The sequence below is a fragment of the Bombus impatiens genome, unplaced genomic scaffold, assembly GCF_000188095.3.
Source record: "Bombus impatiens unplaced genomic scaffold, BIMP_2.2 scf_0102, whole genome shotgun sequence".
In the NCBI taxonomy this organism is placed as follows: domain Eukaryota; kingdom Metazoa; phylum Arthropoda; class Insecta; order Hymenoptera; family Apidae; genus Bombus; species Bombus impatiens.
In genome coordinates this window covers 4,052,110-4,078,669 of record NT_176521.1, presented here as the reverse complement: position 1 = coordinate 4,078,669, position 26,560 = coordinate 4,052,110, and the positions used below count along the sequence as shown (strand labels likewise).

The 26,560-nt window shown below is 33.2% G+C and overlaps 1 protein-coding gene across 6 annotated transcripts in view; it reads left to right on the top strand.

Moving 5' to 3' along the window:
* Window positions 1-26,109, top strand: part of LOC100740643 (protein RUFY3) — a 30,524-nt gene extending 4,415 nt beyond the window's left edge. For 2 of the 6 annotated variants that reach the window (XM_024364556.2, XM_012395011.2), the window contains 9 exons: window positions 550-757; window positions 837-1,000; window positions 1,093-1,255; window positions 1,330-1,446; window positions 1,574-1,714; window positions 4,278-4,375; window positions 7,314-7,530; window positions 8,735-8,986; window positions 24,530-26,109. In XM_024364556.2, coding sequence (XP_024220324.1) covers window positions 550-757; window positions 837-1,000; window positions 1,093-1,255; window positions 1,330-1,446; window positions 1,574-1,714; window positions 4,278-4,375; window positions 7,314-7,530; window positions 8,735-8,986; window positions 24,530-24,670 — 1,501 coding nt within the window. In that variant the 3' untranslated portion in view covers window positions 24,671-26,109. Of the gene's footprint in view, window positions 1-549; window positions 758-836; window positions 1,001-1,092; window positions 1,256-1,329; window positions 1,447-1,573; window positions 1,715-2,124; window positions 4,376-7,313; window positions 7,531-8,734; window positions 8,987-11,292; window positions 11,600-24,529 lie in introns of those variants that run through there. The other 4 variants (XM_012395013.3, XM_012395014.1, XM_033318620.1 and 1 more) reach the window with 3 other exon arrangements.
* Window positions 26,110-26,560: the final 451 nt, after the last annotated feature.

Below are 26,560 nucleotides of genomic sequence, written 5' to 3'. Positions count from 1 at the left end.
TTATAGAAACTTTATTATTTATTTTTCAATATAGAAATTTTCAATGTTCGCTATAAGTACCTACGATTTATGTATTTAACTTAAAATAGTTTTAATATTATTTTGTATAAACATTTTATGGTTCCCAATATTTATCTATATTTGAGTAGAAATATTCGTCAAAGTAAGCTATTATTTTCTTAGCGCTAATCGAAGAACAGAATCAGACTAAATTTAGTACCTTGATCTGTTTAAAAAAAAATTACACAATATTTTTTATAATAATACTTCTAACGTCGATAAAATATATGAAATTGATTCTCTGCTTCTTAAGCTATATTTCTGTCAAAATTGACCGAAGCTAAGAGATCTTTCTATTTCTACTCTTAAAATAAATTGTTTAATTTTCTTTGTAAAACTAGATTTTGTAATGTAATATTCAATTCGTCTAATACTTTATGTACGATATTAAATAACATATTCAAAAAGAAATTAGATCAGCTTTGTCAAATCACGTCTCTAGCGATTTCTATTTGATATACGGTCCGTTGACCGGGCTGACCTTTTCAGGACTGCAATGGGTAGAGCGCGAGCATGGTTGCGTATGGCGTTAATGCAGAAAAAGCTAGCGGACTACTTAAAAGTTTTAATCGACCACAAGGAAGATATATTGTCCGAGTATTTCGAGCCTGACGCTCTGATGATGAGCGAGGAGGCAATCGTTATAATGGGCTTGTTGGTGGGCTTGAACGTAATCGACTGCAACTTCTGTGTAAAGGTCAGTTGCGTGTGTTTTTTCCACGCTGATCAGGATCGTCTAACGGGGTTAAAACTGAATGGGGAAATTGTTACGGCAGGAAGAAGACCTCGATTGTCAACAAGGTGTGATCGATTTCTCGCTATACCTGCGAAACAGCAATCATATACCTGGTGAATCTCCAGACGACGAGCTTGAAAATGATAACATGACAACTGTCCTCGACCAGAAAAATTACATCGAGGAACTAAACCGACATTTAAAGTAATTGTGCTTTCTACAGTTACATACCGCGATGATTTATTTTAATTCGAGCGAGTTACAAGTTTAGACGTTGTACTGTACATCGATTTCAGCGCAACTGTAACAAACCTACAAGCCAAAGTGGAATCCTTAACAACGACAAACGCTCTTATGAAGGAGGACCTGTCTATCGCTAAAAATAACATTCTGTCGCTTCACGAGGAGAATAGACAATTGAAAAAAGAGTTGGGAATCGAAATCAAAGACACGAACGAGGTACGGAGATTTTGATGTCTAACATTCTTTCTATCGGTTCATCCTTCGTCAAAGAGAAGTTTCTCTGGTTTCAGAATGGGAAACCACCAATCAAAATTACTGAAACGACGACAGAGATCGAGGAGTTGAGAAGTAGGCTAGATGCTGAAAAGAAATTACGGCAGGATGTAGAAAAGGAATTAGAATTACAGGTGGATTCTTCTTATTTATATTCTTTCTTCCAGTTGAATTTTAATAGCTTCAACATGTTAAATATTGAAAAATGAATATTGTGGAAGTTGAAATTAAGAAAATGACTGAGTAATTTTTTGTGAACAGATTAGTATGAAGTCAGAAATGGAAGTGGCTATGAAGTTGTTGGAGAAAGATATTCACGAGAAACAAGATACGATCATATCGTTACGACGACAGCTCGACGAGATCAAGTTAATTAACTTGGAAATGTATAAAAAGCTACAGGTGATCAATTGTATTTCTTGTTACGCGCTAATCGCGACGCAGGATGCTTCATATGAGTAAAATCAAAACCATTTTACTCTCTCGAACTATTCGTTTTAACATTACAATGTCTTTTTCTACATTTATAGCGAAACGTTTAATCAGTAAATTTACAATTATGACAAATTTTTTCGACGTTTAAGCACGAGGCAGATCCTCGTCGCGATTATGATTTCTTCCTACATGTTTTCTAATCTATGTGTTTTTTCATCGCATTTCTCTTCCTTTTCGTTTCTGCTTTAATCCCAACAGCTTTTCAGATTTTTAGCGAAATTTGATTCCACTCAGACAGTTTCTAATTCCCTTTTGCCATGCTGGGGATGTTGGGTAGCTTTCGAAATTTCTTGTTTCTGGGACTATTTCCATTATAGGAATGTGAGCACGAACTAACGCAGAAAGGAGAAATGGTGAGCCGGCTTCATGCGAAGACGAATCAAATCGGCAAGATCCTGAATAATCTTGAGAAGTGCAACCACATGAAAAAGGACGGGGAAAATATTCGTAGTCCAACCACGCCGAGCAGTATCTCGAAATCGATTCTTAATAAGACCAGTCCCACTTCACCACGATGTTACTCGTCTGCAGACAATGTATCCGCGATTGATTATCAGCACCCTCCTAATAATCAGCAACAATCAGCTAACAATCATCAAAAACCGACTAACAACCAGCAAACTAACAATCACCAACAATCCACTAATGCTCAGCAGCAATCCCTCACTAAGCAACCATATTCTCCTAATAATAACGGACAAACAAGGGGTAACGAGCAACAAAATGGCGCTAACGAAAAGGAAATGGCAAAGCCTGATACCCCAGAACAGAGTAAATCGAACGGTGAGGTTTCTATGGAGGCGGAGGAACAATCGACTGCATAAAAGAACACTGTTTCTAGAGAATGGTTTTTATACTATGCATCTTCATACTCCGTTTAATATTTCGACTAATCAAGGGCGTATAAATGACGGCAAATCCTTTATACGAACGTGTTCCTGAAATGTCCAATGACATTTTAAAGAATGTCGATGTATATAGAAGTACTAGTGTATTTCAACATTTGTTAATTGACAATTCTGTACATAATTTATGAAATGTGATTTTTATTTCATTTTTTGTATTTGACAATAGATTTTCTTAGGTACTTAAATTATCTCTCTGTTTCAATTTTTAGTTTCAATAAATTCTTTAACTCATTAACTGGTTGCTAATCTCCTGTACATAATAATTTCTTTATTTAGAGACCACCTGTCTTTCTTTCTTTCTTATCGGTTCTGTTAAAAATAAATTACATCATAATTATATTTACAAGGATTAAAATCGATATAGCTGAAACTGATTTGTCTTTATTAATTTGTCATTTTTTAATTATGAAAGTTTCTAACTGAAGGATGCCCTAGTTAATATATTAATAAATCCCCTACGTAGAAAATCTGTATTATTCTGAAATAAGTTGAAACAGAGGAGCTTATACATTATTTAAGTTAGTAGACATTGACTGTATATCGTGTAACTGTAACCGGAGCCTAAAAGTATAACTGTTATGATACATTTGTGGATATAATGGTTGTTAATGAATAGAATTTAATCGCGAAAAATGTTGTTGGATTATTCAGAAGCACTATTATTATACATTTAACGCTAAACAAGCTATATCACTTAGATCTTTCACAGGACAGGACTTTATATATCCAAAATGCGTAGAATATGAACGAGAATGAAATATTCGATATTTAATTATCCAGCAATCCATGCATCAATAAGCTTTTAAATGCAACACCTGTCGTGGTGTGTTTCAATCGAGACACTTTATAAATGTAACTGTGCTTTGTTACGGCATAGTTACGCTATTTCAATAAAATTGCTATTTTGTCCACAGAACTATCGACGACAATAACATTATTATACACATGTTTTTCATATCTTCATCACATTCAATCGAAATGCGTTTTATTGTTCATCAGATTTTGATTATAATTATTATCCACTTTTTGTAGAGTGTCTCGGATATTTAATTTCAATTCATCGTGGAAACATTGTATTTTAACGAATATTAATTATCCTGTCAAATTGATAGCAATTTTTCTCTATTAAATAATTTATCAGTAGATTCTGTTAACAGAGAAAGTAGATTCATTTATATTTATCGAACATTTTCACGGATTCCCGATTAATGCAATGGAAGGTAATATCAATTGACAAATGATTAATATTCCATTCGAAACTCGACGAAAAAAATCTTTTATTCAACCTATGTTTAATGGGATTAAAAACTCATGTTGCACGATTTTCCATTAATTTCACCATACATTAACGATTACGACGTCTGAATCTTTTAAAAAACTGTTTTACATTTATCATATACATATTACATCATCTACATTGGTACAGGATGAGCTTGCAGCTATAAATTACACAATGTACATTTTACTTCTAAGGATTACGTGCTATTTCAGGGCTCTTCCTTTAATCGAGAAACAAATGAAACGGTTCTTTCCATCTTTCACTGAAATAGGGTTTATTTCAGGAGTGCGAAGGCTCGCTTAAGCATAAAACAGAACTGATCACTAAATTGGAGGCTAAGACGCTATCGATGACTGAAACCATCCAGAAAATGGATGAAAAGTATGTTTATTTGTCTTTCATTAGTGTTAATTACTTTGTAAGCGCGACTGATCCATCGGGTTTTAGATTACATTTCGACGCGATCAATATTTTATCGAAGCTAATACTAACATTCTATCATATATATACTTTATCTAGCTTTCCGAACATAGGTACACGTGAACTCGCAGCTTGAAGCTATTACTGTAAGATTTTGTTGTCAACGTCCGCGGGGCTTCGAATCATCGCGCGACTAATATAAAAAGACTTTGGCATTACAAAAATTCTGATTTTAATAGAATTTTATTAATTTGCAATGTAATATAATCTAATATTTAGTACAGTTATATAATACTTCAAGAATTCGATGTGATCTAAGTATAAGACAATTTTTATTTAAAATTATTTTATTTAAAATTACTTTGAAGTTTTACAAAATCAAATTTTAATATCACGAAAATTGTTCAATTATAATTTATAAGAGAATGTAAAGTATTGTCTGTCGATTAAATTTTAATCCTAATTGAAATTTAAAGTAAGATTCTCTATCGTAGTACAAACTTTGATGACAAGATGAAGAATTTCGAATACCAAATTCTTTTTTCAATCATCTACGCTTTTAATTTTACAAAATCTTGACACTTCGATTTCACTCAGTCACGCGTTCCTCGCGTACCCTCGTAAAAGGACGCTGTATAAAGGAACGGCAAAATATTACTAATATTATCTTTACTATCGTTAAACATTTTAGCATTTACAAACCTAGTCGTTGTGATAAAAGATTTTTCTATAGCTCGTGGCTCTCGGCGATTATCGTATGACGATATCGAGAAATGATATACCCTCGACGGCTGTAGTTAGAGGTGATTTATTTTTTACTTAGGCGTCGCGTACGCGATCTGACTTAGGGTAGATTAGCCGAGGCAAACATTATAGATACAGATTCGATTTATCGTTAATGGAGATGTTGGCAAACCTTCATTTAACGGCTACTCGATCTAAGATTATTAGGTCTATACATATATAATATAATATAAATATTAATGTTATAGCGACAAATTCATGTTTCCCGTACTAATTGGTAGATTTATACCTCGAGTTGAGTAAACGAATCGCTGAATTAATATCGATTGCTAATCAGGGCAATAACATGTAAATGTGTTGCCCTTTTAAATCTATTGCCTTGCTCGTGCGTGAGAAGTACACTCTTTTTTCTTGTTAATTGCTCGTCAATTATTATATTAGATTGATGGTATCTGGTCAATTAGAATTATAAATTATAAATGATACCTCAGTATTTCAGGAACTGACTTGCGATCATTTTTATCGTCGTTTTTTCTTTTCTTTATTCCACTTACTTTTTCTGTTTGCTTTTATATCGATCAAATTGTTTCTTACGATCGTATATATTCTTCGTCGTTATATATATATAAATACACCTACACTCACAGACACGCATATACACACCGTTTGTGTCGTTCACGTTTATCGAAAGACTCACGAAACAAACGTGCCATACATATATATATAATATCTTTATATAAATATAATTATGTATAAGCAATCGAGCAATGGTCTTTATAATGCACCCAGACACTTGTGTGCTTGTATATCAATGCAGCGGAAATAAATTCATGACAGAAGATAGTTTGCATTTAATTACCCTCAGATCATCATCGTTTAGACGTAAGATGAGACTTTTCGTTCGAATAATTTCTGTAGTATAGCCTTCATAATAATAATAATAAAAAAAGGAAAGTTATGCATAGCTTTCGAGTTCTTTTTCGTTCCGTTATTTAAATTTCTTGTAATTTCTCTACGTCATGATTAATTATAATTTTGCGTGGAAATGATGAATTTATATTGAAGCGGAAGGTAAGTTGAGCTTTTGCACCGTTAAAGATTGGATTACGAACTCGAGGAAAAATAGATGAGTATGGAGATCCGACATTTTGCTGAATTCGCTCGGGGATTATAATATAAAGTCTTTAAAAAAACAACCTGCCTGTTTCTTCGGCTGGATAACGGTATTCGGTCATGAATAATCATGGCGAAAGTTTCAATGAGAACTCCAACTAAGTTACAGATCCTTGCTTTTGTAACTTCCTTTCGTCGAGGAGCTTAGTGTTTCTGTAAACTCGGCCAACGAAACTGCGTACGTCGGTTTCTCGAACGAATTTTGTTTAAATGGACGGCTATATCGGTTATTATAATAATTTATTCGTCTCTCAAAATAATCTCTTGAAATAACAACGGAAAATTCTGACGAAGTTTCGTCGTTATTTTGTTCGAATGTTACTTCGCTGCAATTTAATTAGGTTACTTACATTGTATCTTTATTAAATGATCGCAAGACAGTGTCTTAAATACGTGTACTTTCAGATAAATCGTAAGACTGAAATTACGAGCGTAATAACTTCTGAGGAATCAAGAAAATTTGTTAGCTCATTCACATTTCAATTTTAATTATAATATCATGGTTGATTCATTATTTCCATATAATGTATTAGATCATTTCATAAATAACGTGTTTTTTTTTCATAAACTAAATAAAAATAAAAAATTATGTAGTGGTGTATTTTTTCTCATTTTCTACGATAATTTTCCAGTTTTTTTTATCTAATTTCTCTTTTTATAAATTATATTTCTTTCTATTATGACAAATTCCGTTATTTATGAAATGGCCTAATTACATTCTAGTATTAGACTTAAAAAAAAAGAATCTTATCTTAATCTTAATTATCTTTACTAATTTCAACTGAATCAAATTCAACGTCATTTCTCGCTTAAATGCCAATTATCTCCACGATTACTATTTTTTTAAATACTGCAAAAATTATCGAAATTTTGCATACGATTATTCCCATTACAACTTCAGCCGTCGTACGTAGAAAATTGCCGCGTTTGTCGTATAGTATTGTGTTCGATTCTTTGAGTACCAGTGATTTGACTTAATCAGGTGCAAGGAAATGGACGACGTGAAATCAGATGCAGTAGAGAGGGTGAGGATTTTGGGAGCTGAAGCTGCCGAGAGAGAAGCGAGGGCGAACGGGGTCGAGAGGGAATTGCGACTCGAACGCGAATGGAGAACCTCCTTACAGGAAGCATCGATCTCTAGCGCGGAGAAGATCTCTCAATTACATCAGGAGATCGATCAGTTGAGGCGGGTGTCCGAGGTACGTTGCATATCGGCCTCAACTTCGCCATATTCGCGCATACCACCAGCTTCCAAACTGGATGATCAAACTTGAGATGCTATCTTGGTTATATTTGAAAATGCAAATAATTTTCTGCAATATAGTTCTAGTCATTATCGACCATCCGATGGCATTGTTAATTTTTCTTTTGTTTCATTGTGAAATATCATTGTGATGTCGTACGAAAGGATACTGTAATAATTGGTTTGATATTGTTAAAAACAACATTTTTCTTTAATGTTTAATGGTTTACTGAAAGCTTTTACGGAGTAAATGCAATAACGCTGCTAAATTCCCAAGTGTAGCAAAACGACTTTCTTATCTGTTTCTTTTCTCTCTATAATAGATATTTTCTCCTTTAATAGACTAGTAATAGAATACACCTACTATTTAAGAGAAGCTATACGAACGTAATATAATAAGATATAGTATTTTATAACGAATTACTTTATATTGCTCCATTTTTAATTTAAAATTAATGTGGAAAATGCGGCCTTGTTTTATACCATTTTGGCAGAAAATCAATTCGCGTTATGTAATTTTCTGCTTCAAAATATTAATTGTATTAAATAGAAATTTTGGAAGTTCTGAATTTAGTACTTTATTTAGTACTGTATTTACTACACTTCTTCATTTTTTACAATATAGAACATCAACAGCAAACATAATTCGCTAGAAAAAGATCTGATTGCACCTAATTTTTTTTTTTGACCACAAAACAATTTGTTTATCATCTCAATGTCTCGTATGAAATAAAAGGAAAATATCTTAAAAAAGAAAATACCTACAATTCTCACAGTTTGGTTACCCATCTCGGTATCCTTTCCAGAACAAAATACTTCCACAATCTCCCAACCCAAACCCCACAGTTTCAATCACCTATTCGTTCCCTACCACAATACCTCGCACGCCTTCCTTCAACCTCAAAACACTTTGCCTTCGCCGATCGATTTTTCAAGCAACCGCTTCCTTCTCTCTCCTCCATCTCCCTTCTCCTTCCCTTCATCAATCTTCCGAAACTTCTTCGGCTCTCGCGCAATCGAATCTTCTCACTAATAGTCGACGCAACTCGACTCCGCAATCGGCCCTGTAACAACCGATAACACGGGGATAGGGAAACGAATGGAACGTCTGGGACAAAGTTTCAAGGTGTCGAGGCGTAATTCCAGGCCATGTGTTGCAGAAATACCTGGCGCTGCAGGAGGAACATTACGCGTTGAAGGAGATCTGCACCGAACAGGAACGGACTCTGGAGGAACTTGGGGGACAATTGAGCACGGCGAAATTGGCGGCCGTGGAATTACGCGAGGCCGCTGACAACGCTCACCAGCAGCAGAACCAGCAGCAGCAAGAGGGTGCAGCGACCTGGGCGAACGATCGACTGGTCACCCAATGCAAGAGCTGCAACCGAGAGTTCAACATCACTCGTCGCAAGGTAATCAAACTTTTTAATTGCCCCTACGCCTTCTACCTCGATTCGGCCATCTCTTTCGTTTCTATCTACTCAGTCGTCGTCGTTATCGTCCTTGTCGTCGTCCATTGACGTCGCGCAAGGATTGCTCTACTGAAAGGCCGAGCCCCGAGTTCGCTTAATCGTTCAATTATCCTTGCCACCCTGAAAATTACCGGTTCCACGGTCCAGATTTCTCCACGGGCTCTATCTGCACAGGCTGTTCGAATCACTATGCGCGCGAACATGTTTTCGAACCAAGCTGACACTGTCGAGAGATTTTATTCCTGACGAAGTTACGCCTCTCCTCTCGACCTTTGCTCGTCTAGACGGCTCGAAGATCCGAATCGCGTGCACCAGCCAAGGAGAACTTTGATGCATGACAGTTCTGTTATTAGAGATAACACGGTGTATCGGGCTGTGTTACGGCTTGCAATTACAAGCGGCCCCGATCCTCGTTTGTTGGTAGTCCGTGCCCAGTCCTTCCTTCCTTCCTGCCTTCCACGACCTACGGGTAATTGAAGAGATTTCGGAGTGGATTTTTGATTAGATTTTATCTGCATCCAGAGAGTGGTATATAGATAATTCAAGGCTCAAGGAGTTTGTATATTTATATACTTCTTGGGTGTTTGTAGTGTCTTTTAGCGCAAGAGATACCAATTCCAGTAATTTTTCATGGAAATTTTATACATCGACAACAATGTATTTTTTAGGTTTTAAATAATTGTTTGTAAAATATGCGGATAAAGATGTTTTCTTTTATCATGACTTCTTTGGTACTAGTATTGTATTTTAGCCATCCATAGATTGAATGTTAAATATTAGTTGATCGAAAATTTTGGGAAACCAAATTTCGTTACTACAACACAGTGCATTTTATGTGATTGGAATCTATGTTTTTAAAATCAAGGTTTTTCATTCTATTGTATTTTTTATTTGTATTGTATTCCTCTTTTATACGTTGTTATATTTGCAATGCTCAACTCTTTTTACAAGTCGATTCAAATTTTAAAGGTTGTCCTTAAATAGTTAATGAGATATTTTACACTTACAATATGAAATATACTTTTGTCTAGTCTTATTATAATAATAATGTCTTGATTTCTTCCAAAAAGATATCTATCCTCTTTAAACCTGTTTCAATTTCCTATCATATTTTCGGGTTACTTACAAATTCCATTAGCAATGCTTGCCTTTATAATGAGAAAATTCAGCTATACGACTGTTGATATTTTCTATTCACAGATAATTTTTTATTAAGTGGATTTTAAAGCAGGAAATGAATCCAATGTTGTGCGGCACGAGGGGCGTATTAAAGATGCCAAAGTTGTTCAGAATTCTCTCTTATTCGGATATTTTAACGGAAACCGGAAAAGTGCTTTTATCGTGTAATTTAAATTTAATTGAATTTACTGCATGTTATTGGATCAGTTTTAATACAAAATACAATATCGCCATTTAAATTTTCAACACATTTGTGAATTTTAATGCATATGTATCTTGGAATTTCAAATAGAAAAAAGATCGTTTTCTTTAAATATTCGATTAAATTATCGATTTAATCATCCATAAGCAATAAGATGTTCAATTTATCCCATTATGTTTAGCGTTTAGTTGTACGTAGAAAAAATATTTCCACCATTAGAAAACTATTCTTGCTTTATTGGGGAAACCTTATATTGGGAATTTTCAATTGAAAATGATTTTTCTTTCTAAAAGGGAACAATTAGTTCTTTCAAACAAACTTTCATATTTTAAAAAAGAAAACCAATTGTTAATTATTATCTATTAACTACGCGTTGATTTGACATGTAAGTGTTAATTTTTGATCAAATTTGCGTTATATCTGCAATTTTCTAAGATTTAGCAAGAAAACCAAATTACTCGATAAATCAGTATAACATAATATTTTGTTAATATTTTACACATAGTATATTCTTTTATAGCACCGTTAGTAATTTTCTAACTGTTGCAAAATTTAACTACGGCTTTAAAAAGATTCTTTTTACAATAGAAAATATATTTCTGTTTTGTCTTTTTTAAGTTTTTTTGAGCGGAAAAGTTACGCTTGGCGTAGTTCTTTTTCATAAGACACCCTATATACACACTTCCTCGAAAAGTAAATATTCAGTAACAGGACCTTACTCAAGCAAAGAACGATCAATCGAGAATACAGTGTCGACGCGGCGCGAAGAAAAATAACTGGATTTTTGCCTTCATTTTCTTCTTATTTTTTCGCAGTCGAATCACGTAGAAGCACGACATATTTAAAGTATTCCGCCCGCGATCAGATTGTTTCAGATTGTTGAGCTGCTCAGTTGCGTGCATTGATAAGGAAAACTGGCTGAGAGAGATCGGCATTCGTGCATTCGTCATACGAAATATATTTCTATGGCTAGAATTTATGCACGATCCGACCTTATCGAAATTTCGTGAATGTGCACCGGACGTCACGTTAATGGCGTTGTTGCCCTTCGCCCTCATAAACGCAAGCGAAGAAGAGTTTGAGTCGTTAAAAGACTAAAGATTCCTCTAGTCTCGTCCAATTCTAAGGAAGTTGCTTTGTAAGCAGAAAACAGATTTTTATTTAAAAATGTTCGATCAGCTTTGATAATCATTCGAACGTTTTCAAAAGGAATTGGAAAAGACAAGCGTGTCTCTGGTGAGATGAGATGAATATCGAACAGCTGTTGATTATGAAACGCGTTCATTTTCATTTTAAAGAAACATTTCTATTTGGAGATAATGGTTGATTTTAAAAATAACACCTGTAAGTTCTTTAATTTGAACGATAAGATGAATCTTCGGTAATTTTTTGTTCGTTCTTGATTTTGCACAGATTCTTTTTGGGAAATAGTTTCTATAAAGTAAGTTCTCACTGCTTTCTGTAAATGTCTCATTTGCCACATTAAAATTAAATGATGTTCTATGCTCCTTTCTTCTACATAACTGTTTGCATTGATTTCGTGATAATATATTATTTAGTAATTTATCGCGTCACCTGCTTATTTATTAACTAACCTTTAATAAAAATTATCTTGTACAATCGCAATTATTACAAATGAGCATTTCTGTATTAATGTTGATGCAGCGTATCCTATTACCGATTGGGAGAAACGTCATATTAATATTAATATTATCGTCAGTAATATGTTAAAGAATACGCGAAACTGTGCGAGTTAAATGATCACAACAAATATTTATTACCTTGCTCCATTTGGAATACTCGAAAGAATTACGTGGGATGTTCGTTGGTAACACTTATAGCACGATCGTAAAAGAGGCTATTTTTGGGTAGGATTCTTAATCCTTTTAAGGAAAAGGAGCAATAAACAGTACACTTTTTAGAATTCTAGTTTATTTCGCACTCAAATAGCTTGAGACGTGTTATAAATTGAGGATTTCCTGAAGAGATAAATTTAAGGTAATTGGAAAACAGATGTAAGTTGATACAAGTTGCCGACGATGTAAATTGATACGAAAAGCCGAATATCTCTCGTAAGTTCAGGCAGCTTTCCACCCATACCAGAAAAAGGCGTATCAAGGGCGCGTGGAAGGGAGGGAGCGAGACTAAGATCAGATGCAGATCAACCATCATTCAGCAAGGATCGAGTCATTCCGTTGCAAACAAAACCATTACAAAATTGTTAAATCTTACTTCTGTCAAATATACATCGAACTATTCATTGCTATTAACTTGCGAGCGCATTCAGTATGCGATAAGAACAATTAAATATTCTGCGTGTGAAGTGAACAACCACAGATAGCCTTATCATCGTTAATGACTTTTGAATAGCGTAATAAAGTATTCTTTCTTTAGTATTGGTGAACAAATTTTCAACATTACTTCGCTGTTACCTTGTATGTAGTACATCGTCATTTCGTTGTAATCTTTACGTTCACGCACGTTATAGTGTATCTTATATTTTCCAAACAACGTAGTACGATTCTACTTTTACACGTTTCGATTGTTTTCTAATTTTGTATGTTTTAATAAATATTACATTATGCATTTAATTTTCAAATGCAATAAAGTTTATACAAACCTTATCTTATTCCGAACTACTTTGCTCGATAATCTTTGCATAGCAGCTTATGTATCTGAAGCTTTTTTATTCTTAAATAAAAGGTACACAAGCTTAAGAACGGTAGAGAAAAAACGGAATTCCTGCTAAGAAAGATGCTTCTTTACATCTTGGAGATAAGCTGGATGAGTCTTGTATACAGGATGATTCTAAAGACTTGGCTGCAAACACAATCTAGCTCCAGATAGAGAAAATATTCAGAAGGAAATGTTAAATACCTATGATGATGATGAGCTAAATTTACATCGCGAACAAATCTATTGTTATCTGAAACAATAAAGTTAGGTAATGAGTATATATTAAAATCAAACGATTCTTTCTGTATACAGAATGTAAAAATTTTCATTCTATATTTTCGACTTCTTTTTTCGCGTAGAATCACCCCCTTTCCGCTTGAACCAGCAGTTACCAACCACCCTGTATACATAAGACATGTTTATGTTTATTTCCAAAATTCATGCAGAAAGTCTCATCAAAAGTGTACATTGGATTTGAGCTTTCTGGTGTTTCATGATTCCTTGCTTTTGTCGTTACAATAATATACATTAAATATCGCAATTAAATATCGTTAGAAACGTTCCCTTAACATTTTAACAATAAATTAGTAGTAATTAAAAATGAGGACTAAACCTAAAATCAGAAATTTTCTATATATTTTCATCAAAGATGTATTCATGCTTCCTCAATCGAAAGAACACCGTATTTATTGTACAAATAATACAAAGAATTACTCCAAATTTAAGAATACATCACACAACTTTAGCAAAATCAAAAGTTTCTATTCCATAGATAATCATAGATAATAAGCAATGTCACATTACGATTCACCAAAAACTCCACGTTCACCTCCGCTTACAGTGCAATCACATTACTGCACTATCACTCGTGTCTCTACATACACACACATATACACGCGAGAATACAATCTAGCGTGTTCAATGCATGTACGTTCGGCATGCATATTCAGCGCTTTGGCGTCCCGATAGAGACGTTGCTTGGTCCGTGAAGCACGTTTAGACCATGCTTTCCTCCGCCTCTTTTCTTTTTTCTTCTTTTCGCTCCCTCGTTCGTTGTCTGGAGCAACTCCGTAGAAGACACGGGACATTACGAAGGGGATAGCTCACGGGAACCGGTTGGTAAGTTATTGCATAATAACAAGCCAGACTCGGTATATCCTTGTTACTCATTTTTCGCGCCGACCGAGTATTACCATACTGTTTAATATAGAATAGGCCAGCCGACCGCGTTGCCGCGCAGGTGGACAAGAGCTGTCGGTTGGCCACCGATGATTTGAACCTTCCGCATGGCTTTCGAAAGACGGCTTCCTGGGAAAACCGAAGCGAAAGAAGGCTTATGTATTTCGTATATGCAAACTGGTGCAACGATAACGTTTTGTAAAATTGTTGTTAACCTATTAAGGACGTAAAGAACGCAGACACAACATTTCATTTGCAATTTCTTTTCAGTCCATTTGAATTACTGAATTCTGTTTCCTTTTTTTTTTTTTTTTTTAATATTGTAGCGATGAAGGAGGTTTGGTTAATATTTATAAAGTTTGAAGAGATTGAAATATTTATAACACTATGATTTTTTTTAGAAACAAAAGTACGTTTACGCAACTTTTATGGATTATTTTTCTATTCAATGCTTAATGGATTAGCAGAATTGTTGCTCTTTTGTGAAGCTGTTGTATTACCCTAGTTTGTCAAGTTATTGTTTGTGAGTTGCATTCAATATTCTTTTCCTCTCGTTAATAAAAAAAGAAAAAAAAACATTTACATGGAGATTCAAACAAGCTTTATTAATTTCTTTTACGTATATTTTGTTAAATACTGGTTTCCAACAAATTTCTCTATACGTTTGATATTCCTGAATGGAATATTTTTACGTTTAATCGTTCAGTCTAATATAATCGATCGTGTATCTATCGCCGATGCACATGCGTTGCAGCAAGCAGATGTTAGAATGCATAAATTGCAAATTGGAATAAGGGGCTAGCATCGTTTGCAAGACCAAAATGGCGACATATCTTTGCATTATCGATGATATCGATTCGAGCACAGATGCTAATAATTGAAATACCTCGAACTTCTTATATAGATTTCGTAACATAATTGAAGGAATGACGAATTTTATTTATACGAATATTTTTAGAAATAGACGTATTAAATTACCTATCCTTAATCTTGTCTTATCTTGAAAGCAGGTCGTTCTATTCCTGTATGTTTAGTATAGCGGATATATCATTTTCTGATAGAATATTTAAAACACCGAAGTAATTTAAAATAAATTTGGGAATATTGGCGTCGTAATATTAATTAGATATGCGAAAAGTTATAACGTTTCTAATTTGAATATATCGAATCTTTTTTCGATTGTACTAGTTTCATAAAAAATGTTTTTGGACCTATCACTTAATTTGATTATAATTAAATTAATTAAATTGAAGTTTCGCGAAGAAAGATTACAAATCTTTTACCTAGAGTAAATATCATTTTGTTTATGAAAATAGTTGCGGGATATATTTCTGGATCAAACAAATTATTATGAAGTGTTTCCAGAAATATCATTTTAGAGATAACGATTTTATTTGTTTTAAAATTAAATGAAATACGTGGAATGACCATTTGATATGCTATAAATATTTCTTGAACGATTGTCCTTCTTTCATTATAAATGGAATAAGGTATTAATTTTTTTCCATTTACAGATAACTCTCGTCAAATTGATTACACGTACTAGAAATACTCATTTTCTATTCTGCATTATCATTTGTTTTCTTTCCAATTAATTAAGAAAAACACGAAAGATAATAAAGAAATAAGGAACTTATTTGTAATAGATAACTGAATTTCCTTTTAAGCTCGCGGGAAACTTTTTTTTATATAGTATAATATCAATAATAAATACACGTCTCTTATAAAGAAGACATAACATGTAAGATCAGATTTATCACAAATCAAACATATCTGCCGCTTGCATACTTGATAATCTCTTGATAAACATTATTGCAACGTCAAAGAGTTGGTTAATAATCCTTGTTTCGGGACGCATTTAAACAAATAAAATAATATCAGAATATACACAAGTATAACAAACTAAAATGAATTCCGGAATAAAACAAATTTTCTAGAACATGAATTGCGTGTCATTTCCCCGAATCGCAAATACATAACTATACAGATATTAATCGTAATTGAGCAACATAAATCTTCTCTCTTAAATTTGGTATTCAGATAATCCACCGAGAAATTATAGCGGCGCCGGTGATGATTATTAAGATTTAACATAAACTTCGTAACGAACGTTCATTTCCTGTTTCTCGATGCACGAATATCTCTGTTTCCGTACTGGAAAACAGTTGGAAGCAATAAGATACGCCCAATTAGGTTAACGATCCTCCACAGGAAAAAATCGTTGGTTCGTTCACGCGATCGCATGGAAAATGACCGAGATGGGTTTCGTGGTGCGAAGTCGAAACAACCAGATGGTGGTGGGTTGTTTTCATCGTTTATCAGTTCGCATTGCAGCTTCCCCTTCTACCTGTTCGTCTCCCCGGAATCTACTGTTTCAATAACACAAAGCTGATTAACCGTATCGAGTGACGGCCTCATGTTTGATCCGAGTGCTAAACTACAAATATGACAAATTGATCCCATTAAGATATGGTCGAGATGTTGAATATATAGAAAGGTGACGTTCCTGATAATCCCATCTTGTATAGTTGGATTAATGTTATTTTAGTAGAGTTAATAATGTTGTTTATGCGGTTTCACATTCATATCAACATAATTAAAGCAATATAAGGCAATATAAAGTATCATCAAAATATAAAAAAAATAAAGTATAATCGTTTATTAAATGTTGCAACGATTATTTCCTTCTGGATATTCTAATTTAAACTGAAATTCAAGTAATAGGGGTTCGCCAATTTTGTCCACTATCTACAATATTATCTTTCGTTCCCGTCATATAAGAACTCGCATTTGTATAAATGAATTGAATCGACAGAATTTCAATTAATCATTAAAAATTAAATTTCATTAATAATTGATAATATCTCAATGGTAATCTACTGTCTGATATTACACAGCTAAATCTACTGATCCTCTAATTTTTCTGAGCAACGTATCATACATCAACGTGATCAAATCTTGTAGAATTAGGCTGATATTATTAACGATATTTACAAGTCACAAGTTATAACTTACTATTAGTATTGTAAATAAAAGTTTATAAATAAACATTCTATAATAAAAATATCTTTCGTTCAAGGATAAATGATAGAGTTGTAAGTAATGTTACCATGTCCTAAATATTAGAAGAAACTACTCAAAGTGCTTATGATCAGGCAACTTTGTATCAAAATTGTGGTGATCCTTCTAAATTTGCCACCTCTGGGATTCACACCAACAGAGTATTCTCCCGAGTCCTCGTCTAATCATCCCGCTCGTGCAAATACGATCTTTGACCTGACCTCCCTGTGTCTGAGCCACAGGCCTGATGATGCCACTAGTACAGTCCAAAATGTATCTTTCTCCCTGCTTTCCTTTTTCCTTCCTTGTTTCTTTTCCTTTCTATTTTATGTATCATTACACAGGATCAGTCTATGACCGTGGAAAGAAATTTTATTTTTAACGATTTGTTAAATTAATTTATTGATGAAATTTATAGCTGGAACGTAATAGTTAAAATCAAAAAGTGTATTTTAATCTTCAGACAACAAAATTTTCGGGTCTATTCTTGCAATTACGAGCAGAAATATAGTTTAAAATTAATATCTGTAGAAATATTAATAACAAAAGAAAATGAAACAAAAAATCTAAACTAAGTAAAATCACATAACATCTCAAGAACGTAATATTATATCGAATTTTAAAATCGCTTGTCCATAAAAGATGGAAAATATCATTTATCATGTTTTCCATTATATTTCTTGATCGTAAACAATTATGAAAATATTATGCAATAATTAATACTAAATATATTCTTACATATGCATTTCATTTGTCACCAACATTTTATTTCGATTTTGAAACGCCAATCTTATATCTTAATCCGTACGTCAGAGAAGTGAGTTATATGTATTTCTTACTACATGATCTTATCTTAGAATTACATACGTGGATATACATATGAGCATATATGTAGAATAATCTTATTGCGATTCTGAATTATTTCAGGGAATGTTGACTGTTCTCTCGATGAAAGACATTCTTCGCTCAATGTTTATTAGTTTGATATCGAACTACGGATTTACACAAATTACATAAATTACAATTACTTCCTTACAATGTCTAAATAGGCACCACAATAACTAAACAAAAACTTAATGCTCATTTAATATCGCTAATTTCAAATTATCAAAACCAAAAGGTAGAGAAAGCTCCGTGATAGATCATTTCACGATATCTTTCACATTCGATCTGCAAGCTGATTTATTCCTGCTGGAAAGTATCTATAAGTAGGTATCTATCGCGAAGGAGATCAGATGAACTGGAGGCAGGTCCATAGTCGACGAAAGTCGTGCTCTGACCAATCTAGGTTCGTAGGTTTCTCTCGTAAGTCATATTGATGGGACGGTTCAATAATTAACTTGGTCTGGAAATCGGTTATCGGGGTGATATTATTCGGCCTCTTAGTTCCTTGGTAATAACTGGCAACCAACGTTGAACGAACGAATACCGGACCACCGTCATCTTACTTAAGGGATTCAATTTAGATGTAAAATTTAGAGTGGTGGTCGCGCCAGATCCCGCCGCCTCGGCTCTCTTTTTCCTTTTCAGACGACGAATTCCGCATTATTATAATAGACCGTTGGTAATGGCTTGAAAATAAAGACCACCGAGGTAATGGAGAAGCCGGATAGCAAGAGGAGAAGCATCGCCTAGACCTGAACGTACATAGACGTCATAAACTTCCTTTCCTCGTTTCTCCTTCGATCCCTTTTTATCCTTACCATTTGCAAATCTTCCACTGTTTCTTATTCTTACTCCTCGATGCGTACTTGATGACGTTCGTTTTCATGCTCCGCTAAGAAATGAAATTTACGAGCGAGAAAGTTACGTTTGTTACTTCCCTGGATTTCGTACTCGTCGCTTACCTCGTATCGGGAAATTCCTCGTTTCGAGTTATGAGGCTTTAAATTTGTGGATACTGGCTGGAGTAGAAATTATGCTGCGGAGGAAATAATTATTGAACAAAATTGACGTTTAATAATTTATGTACATAAATTCTTTTCTTTTTACAGACCGCAATTAGAGAAGTGGAATTTAAATGACTGGATGTAGACATTGATGTAGTAGAATGATCTCAAAAATATTTTTAAGTATTTTTTATATTGTTGAAGAGTATACATTTTTTTAATGTAAATATACCTACATACATAAAAGTCATATGGTTTTCCCACATTTAAAACGCATGAACACAGACACACGTATTTTAATGAAGTGTAATTGTTTAAAGTGAAAATGCCATTAAATTGTATTGGTTTCGTAAGATTAGCGATATAAATATGATAATATAAATTAAATACTATTTTTTAATTTTCTTATTGGTAACTTGATATTTCAAACTATGAACATTTATATTTTAATATCACTTAATATTTTAATATCTAGTCCGATACTGGTTTAATATTTCATATATTATTTCTTATCTTTTATTCGAACTCTTTAAATAAATTTTATTCCATTGTTTCGTACGTTTTAAATATTACTTTCTAGCCAAAGTTTGCAGATTGTACCTGATCAGTATTCAGATATAGAAGGAGCTTTAAATACATTTGATACCGTAATTATTCTCAGAAGTTCGTGAATGATAATTCAGCAATAACAATGATAGAAGATTTAGTAATTGATCATCATTACCACCAATACGTAATATTAACAATTATTATATGGATATTATTCGCTATTCTGCATATCATTACACGAGAGAGAAACAAACGAATTTCGATGCTTTGAATTGTAATTTTCTGTTTGCCACTAACATTATAATGATGTATCAATATGCATAGCTGTAATTAGTTGAAAGTGTCTGATGCCGGAAAATATCAGTATTTACAAATTTTTTATAAATAACAAATGAAATAGATTTTTTGCCAAGAAATACATGAACATTTCTTTCCCAAACAAATTTAGTACAACAGACAAATCATAAATAAGAAAATTGGACATAACGAAAAATTTTAAATTTATATAATTAAAGTTAGATATAAATTAATTAGTTACATTGGCAAATTTCAAATTGTTTGAAATCATAATCTAATATGAAATATGTTTCATTTTATATAAATTTTCTTATCAATTAAATTTATCTACAGAAAGTTATAACTTTTAAAGGAAATGTAGTACAACATCGTTTCCATAAATTTGGATTATCTAAAATCATGTGCGATTATACAAAAATTTTATAGAAAAAGGCAAGGACGTTATACAAATATCTCGAATAAAAACAAGAAAATTTCCACCCCTATTCAATGCACTATTTTACCTCAATCGCTTCTTCATTTAAAAATACGTAGCATATATACTATAATATGATATAACATAATGAGATTTTTCTTCCTATTCCGTTCAACATTATTGTGAACGCAACATGTACAGACTAGTAAGGTAGAAATAGAAGAAAATGATATTTTACAAGATTAAACGTACTTTTCCCTGAAATTGACGCAGGAACAATAGGGTTCCTAGTACATCGGGTGAAAAAAACTCTGTTGTTCGTGTGCCAGCTTCAGGTGCAAGCCTGTGAACTTTTTTCGACTTTCACAGAACGTAATCCGCAACTGCGAACCGTGTTGTATGGCTCTTTGGCTTCGACCATGCAGACCACGTTGAAAATTTTTTCAACAATCTGCTTTGTTGCCATCCGAAGGAAATATAGTCCTAGGTAGATTGTGGATCCTTGTAATAATGATCGTTCCTTTAATGCCTAATTTTGGTCGTGATTGCATCGTTGTTAAAGATCCAAAACGATCCATTTTTTTAAGCTTCATCGACCGAATTTTGGGACACGATTCGAGATTGAACTCTTTTGGCTTGATGGATCACGATGTAGATTATCATACGTTCGCTTGACCCACGCCGTTCGCTTGTATAATATGTATGTATGTGAAAATGTTTGATCGTGGCACCGCACCGTGATGAGTAGCAAAAATGTGATTAAATCGTGTAATTTTATTTTCGTCGAGTTTCGAAATTTTCGATTCAACTGGGTTCTTGCGTCGCCATTAATTTTCGTTATTGCTTCATGAAAGCACCAATATATTTATTATTTATACGTTAGAGATAATGGAATTAAAAATTGATTTTTTCTTGCGATATATACGAGAGTGAATGAAATGTAATGTTTTTGATCCTTAAATCATCAATGGTTGATAATACTGATACGATGTAAATTCTGCAAATTAATGACTAAAAGCTTCTTAATATTTTACAAAATCTTATTAGCAACAGTGAAAATGTGTATAAAATTATATTCGACTAAATTCGTGTACCATATATATTTCCATGGAAATATAGAAGAATATTTTAACAGCTAAAACATTCTATCTACCATTTCGAAATTGTAGAAAATTTATTACGTTTATTATTTTCTTCTGCACCATCTTTGTTCCTCTTCCTTCAATTCAAAATATTAATATAACAGCCTCTATAATATAACTTTATTTGAAAGATAAAAAACACGGGGAACTTCAAATATTTCAGCATACATAGCTTAAAAATGAAGGAAATGCTAGATAGGACATTTTAACTGAAGAAAACAGAACAATTAAAGGAGAAAAATTGATGAACAGGAGAAACAGACTAAATAAAGCTACCTTCTCTTTTGTGCGAATTATAAATTCGAAATCATTATTTATTAGCAAATTTGTTTGATTTTCGAAACAACTCGTGGGAACGATAAAACAGGCAACCTGATTTATCAATAGCGAATTATAAAAGAACTGCTGCTCGAGATTTTTATTCCTTCGCGAGCGAGCAAACAAATTTATCGCAACGAGGAATTGGATAGTAAACGAGGAACACGGGGAGAACGTACCGTGTATTAATTGGACCAAACGAATTATTCATAATTTGAAACACTGTTGTCTGTTTCATATTAAGCAATTAATGCACAGTTCTGATTCTCAACTACCTTTGCGTGCCAGATGTTCTACTTTAGTAATTACGTACAATTAGAGAATTACTATCGGTTGCAAGAATTTCCTGGACGTTGAATTTCTCCGTTTTTATTTTTATACCTCTCCGACGTTCCTGAATATATACTCTGATTGACAGAATATTCATATTCCTCCGACGTACAACTTCGTACGTTTTAGTTAATTAATATTTTTACTGAAAAAGATTTCATTTAAATGTCAAATGAAATGTTACGCTTCGCGATAAAAAATTACACGGATTTCTTTTTTATTTTCACAGTTATACAATTGGAGGTATAAGTTCTCAGTTTACCACGATGTTATGTGATTTTCACACGACTGGTTGCTCATCAAATTACATATTGTAATATTGGGCAACTTGATCCAATAACTTGATTCAATGAACATCGAGATTGTAACGAATGGTTGTACTGAATGTCTAATGAACTGGAATATCGAATGATATTCAAAGACCATAAACCAAATGTGGTTGTTAAGAAAATAGCATGAAAAACAGTATAAATCTACGAAACATTTTTCCAAACAATGGCATACATTTTTGCTCACAAGTGTTACGTGTCTCCTATTTTTAATAAAAATGGATTAACGTTTGGTGCAGACTATGAATTTTATATTTTATACATTTATTCATAAAATTATTAATATACGTATAATTATTATTATACGTATATTATACTTATATAAGTTATAATTATCGCCTAAATATAACTATAAACTATGTATTATAACATAGTTCATTCATGATTCCTTTCAATCTTGGTGCAAATATAATTACTGTTTTAAGGCTCTTGGGCAGAAGTGTGAGTCTAGGGAATGATACAAAAAATCGATATTATACCATAGGACTAAATTTTGTTATGATCTTCCAAATCATAATGTGAGTGTATATAGAAAAGTGTTTTAATACTTGAAATTTTTAATGAACTTTTCTTTAATTATAATATAAGTAGATCTAATTATTTTCCGTTAGATGGTAATCGGAGAGAGAAACTTGAGCTAGATTTTTCTATCGAAGCTTTATCCACGGTTTTCATAAATTAAGGGTCTTTTCATTCATTCTATTTTTCTTCTGAACTCCTGAATTTGTTTATTGGAAATAAGAAAAGATCAGCCTGATAATGATCGTTTTCCTGGTCTTAAATCTTTTAACTAAATGTAATCGGAGCTGAACAGGATAATTTATTTATTTCATTTTTAATACAGCGCTTCATATCCATCAAAAGTCAGGATGTAGTACGTATTTATGATCACGGGAATTAAAGTAGATCCAACGAAAATTAAACATTAAATGACATTTATTAAAATTAAATTAATATTTGTTACAGTCAAAAATCAAGACCAAGAGAGAGTGAAGTATTATCAAGTTTAAGTGGATATCGTTGATATCGACTACTGAGATCGCCGAAACGAGATTCAGGCATTTAATTTAATGAAATAAGCTGAAGCATAAATTGCAATATCGTCGAATACGATTAAACAGGGGACAGACATTAGCTGGCAATAATGTATTTTGAAACTAGTAACCATGCAGAATTTCAAATAAGATCTAGGTCAATTTTGTCTCAAGTCAGTTTCTTGACTCGAACCTCATTTCTACTTTCATCTTAGCAAAATTTCTGCCTGATCACGATTTCCTAAAATTGAACTGATTCAAAAACTAATAAGAAAGTTTCGTTTTATCGGGAAAGAGGAAGTTTGAAATAGACCAAACTGGCTGTGGAACGAATTGTTTATTCTTGCAAAGTTCGACCATCTTGCTTTGAAATATATAACGTATAATGATAATCGATTAATCATAGATCATGGCCATTTTAGGTATTTCAATGTGCCATATATGTAAACAAATAATTTCCATTTTTACATTGCATAAAACTAAAACTTCACATATATATTACGTGTTTCATATAAATTATTATGAAAGTCTTTCTTTTCAATTTCGTGATTTTTAATTTATATTACTTACTAATATTAATAACTAATACCTAATATTAATTCAATTCTGCAAAATCAAAATAGCAAAAAAAGAAAATATTTCTTTGATATTATGTTATCAAGAAATACCAATTTTACTTAATAATGATTATTATTAACGTAACAAGAATATTTAATTCGTAACTATCCCCATAAATAAATTATCTCTATACACACTAAGCATCTGAAAGCTTGCAAACTGTCATTCTATATCTTCATCGATTTTATCACTAAAAAGTTTGGACGACAACCTTCTCTCTTTGCTATTCTCTCATCACTAATTCGAATTAATTGTGTCTGTTGCAGCACCATTGTCGAAACTGCGGCAAAATCTTTTGTCATGCCTGTAGCGACAACACCACAGCCCTGCCGAGTTCGACGAAACCTGTTCGCGTTTGTGACGAATGTTACGTGTTTCTGGTCGGCCGTTACTCGGATGCACGCTAACAGTAACATCGTGTGACTGGTTGTCCATCGGTCAGGCAACACGAACTGTTCGTTCAAGGTAGCCAGTCGAGCAACGAAGCCGAGAACGAGAAGAATGGAAGAAAAAGATCTGTTCCACACATATACTTACATCACACACGTACACGATGCCTCGAAGGCTGCTTCCTTGGGCATCGAACCTTATTCGAAGCTGCACGAATTTTCCATTCGACGCACGCGGTTGTCCGAAAAAGCTGTCGACGCGACGCTGCCTCGCCTCGCGTCCAATTCCTTTCATCCCAATATCATCCAGGCGACGTTTTGTAAAAGATTTGCTTGACGCGCAGTGCGGAGCACTGTCGACATTTTGTTACCCAATGAAAAGCATAATTTTATGGAATGGAGCCTTGTGATTGTTTTTAAGTCATATTAGATGGAGAAAGTGTTCGCACACCGTTATTGTTTTGATATTTAAATAGTCATTTAAATACGCGGTTAAAATGAAGAAACAAACGGAACTACCAATTCTACTATAGCGTGGTTGTCGAATATAACAGGGTGAATCTCATACTTTAAGCAACACACGTGACGTAACTATGAATATTTATTTCTTAGAAGAAGCTGAGAATATAAATTTGCTGTGTCTGATACCAGAAATACTAGAAATCTTGAAGACAGAGAAACAATTTGTTTTTAAATCGTTTGTTGCTTCTGAATTTCCCATTGTTCGTTATTTTCATATTTCTCATTTTTTATACGGCAATTTCTAATCGTAATTATCGAATCGTATATGAATTGTAACAGTTTGGGTTAAATTATTTAACCCAAGGTCCATTGCCAGAAAGTTTTATTACTCCCCCTCTCTTTCTCCTGAAGATAAAAATGATTAAACTACTTGATAATACAAGATTTGTCAAATAAGCTGTCGTAATTACTCACGACTCAATGATAATGTAACAGTTTTAACTTAAAAATCGAACAGACTTAAGTGAGAGATTTAGAGGCAAAAATTGTGAAATGGTGGATCGGTAGTAGAATATAAATATGTGCAAATACTTTTCGTAATCGTTCAACTGAAAGTAATCTCCGTTCTGTTCGTTTGAAAGTACAGTCAGGAGGAGAAGGCTTGAAAACTTTGAATCGCCAAATCTTCGCTGTTAGCCAGATCAATGATAATCAAAATACATGCATGCACATGTAACATACGTTACTATGTTCTTCGGTTTCTCGAAAGTTTAGACGTCCGTTAGTTCCTTTCGCGGTGGACTGTTATCGAGAGACGCTCTGACGAATGTTAATAAACCGAGTATTTTATATTCAGATAATTATAAGTAAATGCGCCCTCGAATTCGAGTTGTGAAAAAGATTTTCGAAACGCGTGCCTGTACAATGATATTTTTTAAATGTTCTGTAGCGTGATGGAAAGATTTTATGCGAATAAAAGGCTGGTTTTATATTTCCCATATTATCAATTCTTTCTCCTCTCCTTTGTGTGTTCGCGTATCGTACTAATTTTCCTTTCATCAGTATAGCAGATCGGCGCAGACTTCAAAGGGAAATCGTAATCTCGAAAGAAGATTTTGCGGAGACTCTCGAAAGAAGACTTTTCAAATTAAAAACACGCAAATGAAATATTATAATGCGCTGAATCTCGCTTTATATGACTATGATTATCCTTTGAAAAATCTCTGACGAAACATTCTTAATTATGGTGAATGCTTATTGCGTTTCGTGCAATTCCTCGTTAGTGTTGTTTATATAAATACTCAAGATTAATTATTAACATTTTGAAATATGAGGATAATATAAGAAAAAACATTTCTAGTAAAATGAAGATTTGATCTTTTGCTGAAATTAAGAAGCTCTATGAAAATTGCAAAGATTAACCAATGGTTTCTTAACTATTCTTAA